This window comes from Calidris pugnax, unplaced genomic scaffold, assembly GCF_001431845.1.
Source record: "Calidris pugnax isolate Ruff unplaced genomic scaffold, ASM143184v1 scaffold322, whole genome shotgun sequence".
Taxonomy (NCBI): Eukaryota; Metazoa; Chordata; class Aves; order Charadriiformes; family Scolopacidae; genus Calidris; species Calidris pugnax.
Genome location: NW_015091035.1, coordinates 27,291 through 31,321, shown reverse-complemented (window position 1 = coordinate 31,321; position 4,031 = coordinate 27,291). Strand labels below are relative to the sequence as shown.

Below are 4,031 nucleotides of genomic sequence, written 5' to 3'. Positions count from 1 at the left end.
CCCCCCCCCCCCCCCCCCCACCTTCTTCTGCCCCCCATCTCTCTTCCAGTCGTCTGCCACAACGGTGGGGTGGCCAACTTGACCCATTGCCTTTGCCCGCCCGGCTACTCCGGCCCCACCTGCGAGAAGGTGGACGTCAACGACCGATGCGCCGGTGGCAGCACGGCCGTGGGCAACCTCTGCATCTGCCCCCCCGGGAGGTCGGGACCCCGTTGTGACACCCCTGATGACGTCACGGCCTGTCGGAACGGTGGCACGGCCGTAGGGACCGAGTGCTACTGCCCCCCTGGCTTTTACGGTCCACGGTGTGAGGAGCACCACAGCGCGGCTGTCCCCACCTCTGGAAGGGTCACCACGAAGTCGTCCCATCACCCTACGACCAGTAGGGCTCCACCAAGGAGTAGACCCACATCGAGGACCACCAGGAGAACCACCACCACCACCACCACAACCACAACCACCACCCCTCCAACCACTGCAGGTTGGTGGCTCTTCCTTGGCATTGGGTGCTCAAAGACCACCCTTTCCCCCACCCCCACCCTCACCTCCAGCCCCTTCTGGGAGAGGACCACCTTCATGGCCACCCCCACCCAAAGGGGCTACAGCCCCGCTGGTTGGTCCCCACCCAAGGAGGACACACCAAGGAGGTGCTTGTTGGGACCAGGTGCCATTTTTCTTCCCCTCCATTTCTCCCCCCAAAAAAATTGGGGGTTGGAGTCATGGTGGACCCAACTGGATGGATCTGGGAGGGGGGAAACTGGGGGTGGGGACAATGAGGAGGTCCCCATGAGTCCTCTCCTCCCAGATCCCTGCCAGAATGGGGGTCGCTGGACGGGGACGTTCTGTCTCTGCCCCCCCAACGTGGACGGAGCCCGTTGCCAGTTTGGGGCGACCACCATCAACATCACGGCAGGTAAAGGTGGTGGGAGGGGTGTCACCCCACCTTGTCCCCCAGGAGGAGGGGGACACCCCATGGGATGTCCCCATCTGACGGGCATCCTACCCCCCACCCCCACCCTTTTTCACCAAGAGTTGGGCCCCTCCTTCTTGATGTTGGCGCGTGTCACCAACCGGAACTTCTCCGAGGACATGAGGGACACCTCGTCCCCCACCTACCGCAGCTTCGTGGATGAGTTCAGCCGGACGGTGAGTCTCCCCCATCGTGTCACCTGGGGGGTTGGGGGGGGTCACCAGGACCACCCCCCAAAAGGACCATCCCAACCCAACCCCTACTGGGTGACACGTGTCCCTCTGTCTCCAGATGGACCGGGTCTACCACAACGTCTCCGGCTACCGTGGAACCCGGGTCCTGGCCCTGACGTGAGTGTGGGGATGGGGTGGGGTAGGATGGGGTGAGGAACATCTGGGATGGGATGGGTGAGGAACCCCTGGAATGGAATGGGATGGGTGAGGAACATCTGGAATGGGATAGGAAAGGAACTCTTGGTGAGGAACACTCTAGGATGGAGTGGAGATGGGGTGGGATGGGGATGGGAGAAGAACCCATCAGATGGGATGGGGATGGGATGAAGAACACCTGGGATGGGATGGGATGGGTGAGGAACCCATGGGGTGGATGAGGAACCCCTAGGATGGGGGGTTGGAATGGGGTGGGATGGGATAAGGAACATCTGGGATGGGATGAGGAACATTTGGGACGGGGCAGGATGGGTGAGGAACCCCTGGGATGGGATGAGGAACCCCTAGGATGGAAATGGAATGGGGTGGGATGGGATAAGGAACATCTGGGATGGGATGAGGAACATTGGGATGGGATGGGATGGGATGGGATGGGTGAGGAACCCATGGGGTGGATGAGGAACCCCTAGGATGGGGGGTTGGAATGGGGTGGGATGGGATAAGGAACATCTGGGATGGGATGAGGAACATTTGGGACGGGATGGGTGAGGAACCCCTGGGTTGGGATGGGATGGGATAGGAAAGGAACCCTTGAAATGGGTGAGGAACGCTCAAGGATGGAGTGGAGATGGGGTGGGGTGGGATGGGGATGGGAGAAGATCCGATCAGATGGGATGGGATGGGTGAGGGACCCATGGGATGGGATGAGGAACCCCTAGGATGGGAATGGGATGGGGTGGGATGAGATGAGGAACCCGGTGCCCCATGTTGACCCTCTCGCTGCCCCACAGAAGAGGCAGCGTGGTGGTCAACTACAAAGTCATGCTGCACCCCCCACCTGGAGCCAAACCCACCACCAACCTCTACCGCCGAGGCCGGGAGCTGCTGGAGGCCGCCAACTCTGCACCTCAGCCCCACAACTGCACCCACTCCACAGGTAGGTCCCACCATCCCTCAGGGGGTTGGTCCTCACATCTCTGGTGGTCTCCTCTGACCTCTCCCTACATCTTGGGTGGCCTCCGGTGACACCTCCCCTCATCTCTGGTGGCCTCCCATGACCTCTCCCCATATCTCTGGTGGTTCCCCACATCTCTGGTGGCCTCTGACCTCTCCCCACATCTCTGGTGGCTTCCCGTGACCTCTCCCCACTCTTCCCTCTCCCAGAAGGTCTCTGCTTCACCACGTCCTCCAGATCTCTCCGGGCCGAGCTGCCAGTGCTCAACGACACAGGTTTTGGGGGGCAACCAACACGGGGGTGAGGTGGGGATGGGGTTGGTGGAGGGGGGAAGGGTTCAGGGCTTGCTTCCTTGACCGGTGGCTTGTCTTCTCCTCCAAGAGCTGTGCAGGAAACACGCGCCGGCCAACTTCAGCCGCTTCTACTACCCCCACCGCACCCCCACCGGCCTCCTCTGCGTCACCAACTGCACCCTCAACGTCCCCGGCTCCATGGACTGCGGCGACGGGCTCTGCCGGTTGACCTTGGAAGGACCCCGTTGCTTGTGAGTGGACCCCGAGTTCCTCCTTTACCCAGAATTCCAATCTCCACCACCCCACCCAGCCTGGACCCGGGACGTGGCGGGTCCAAATCTCCACCCCCCAATGGGGGCTGTGGACACGATTCTGGTCCTAAAGTGGAGGATGACCCTTATCTTGACCCCAAACCTTGTCCCCAAACCCCAGTCTTTGTCCCCAAATCCCAACCCTTGACCCCAAATCCCAAACCTGGTCCCCAAACGTCAACTCTTGAGCCCCAAATCCCAACCCTGGTCCCCAAACCCCAACCCTTGACCTCAAAACCCCAACCCTTTAGCCCCAAATCTCAACTCTTGTCCCCAAACACCAATCCTTGAGCCCAAATCCCAACCCTTGTCCCTAGACCCCAATCTTTGTCCCCAAATGTCAACTCTTGAGCCCCCAACCCCATACCTGGACCCCAAATCCCAACTCTTGAGCCCCAAACCCCAACCCTGGTCCCCAAACCCCAACGCCTGAGCCCCAAATCCCAATCCTTGACACCAAACCCCAACCTTTGACCCCAAGCCCCAACCCTTGACCCCTGAACCCCAACCCTTGACCTCCAAGCCCTGACCACAACCCAAAACCTTGACCCCGAGCCCCAACCCTTGACCCAACACCCCAAACCTTGACCCCCAAGCCCCAAACTTGAACCCAACACCCAACCCCTGTTCTCCAAACCCAACCACTGCCCCCCCAAACTCCACCCTTGCTCTCCCAACCCAACCCTGGACCTCCCCCAGAACCCCTTGACCACAACCCCCAAACTTCAATTCCAACCCGTGGACGTGGGGATGGGTCTTCTGGGTTCCCCCCAGCTCCAGGAACCCAACTGTGGGTCTCTTGGAGGATCCCAATCCCCCGAGTGATCCAAGGAGGGGGTGGATCTGAGGGTGGGGGATGGGGGACTCAGGGACCTTACCCATGATGCCTCACTCTCCCCAGCTGCCCCGATGTGCCTTGGTACCTGACGTCGGGCGAGCTCTGCCAGACCCACATCAGCAAACTGGGGCTGGGGCTGGGTGTGGGGCTGGGCCTGGGGTTGACCCTCCTGGTTCTGCTCGTCATCTGCATCGTCCTCTCCGTCCGCTTGGCCCGAAGGAAGAAGAAATCGACCGGTGGCAGGTGGAAGGGGTTGTCCATGGGGGTGGAGGGGT

At 61.1% G+C, this 4,031-nt stretch overlaps 1 protein-coding gene across 1 annotated transcript in view; it reads left to right on the top strand.

Annotated features, from left to right (window-relative positions):
- LOC106896299 (mucin-3B-like) overlaps positions 1-4,031 on the top strand; it is a 16,433-nt gene that overhangs the window by 6,137 nt on the left and 6,265 nt on the right. The window contains exons 5-12 of the mRNA XM_014956133.1: positions 50-307; positions 806-913; positions 1,031-1,146; positions 1,262-1,320; positions 2,151-2,296; positions 2,524-2,589; positions 2,696-2,858; positions 3,820-3,999. Coding sequence (XP_014811619.1) covers positions 50-307; positions 806-913; positions 1,031-1,146; positions 1,262-1,320; positions 2,151-2,296; positions 2,524-2,589; positions 2,696-2,858; positions 3,820-3,999 — 1,096 coding nt within the window. The remainder of the gene's footprint in view (positions 1-49; positions 308-805; positions 914-1,030; positions 1,147-1,261; positions 1,321-2,150; positions 2,297-2,523; positions 2,590-2,695; positions 2,859-3,819; positions 4,000-4,031) is intronic.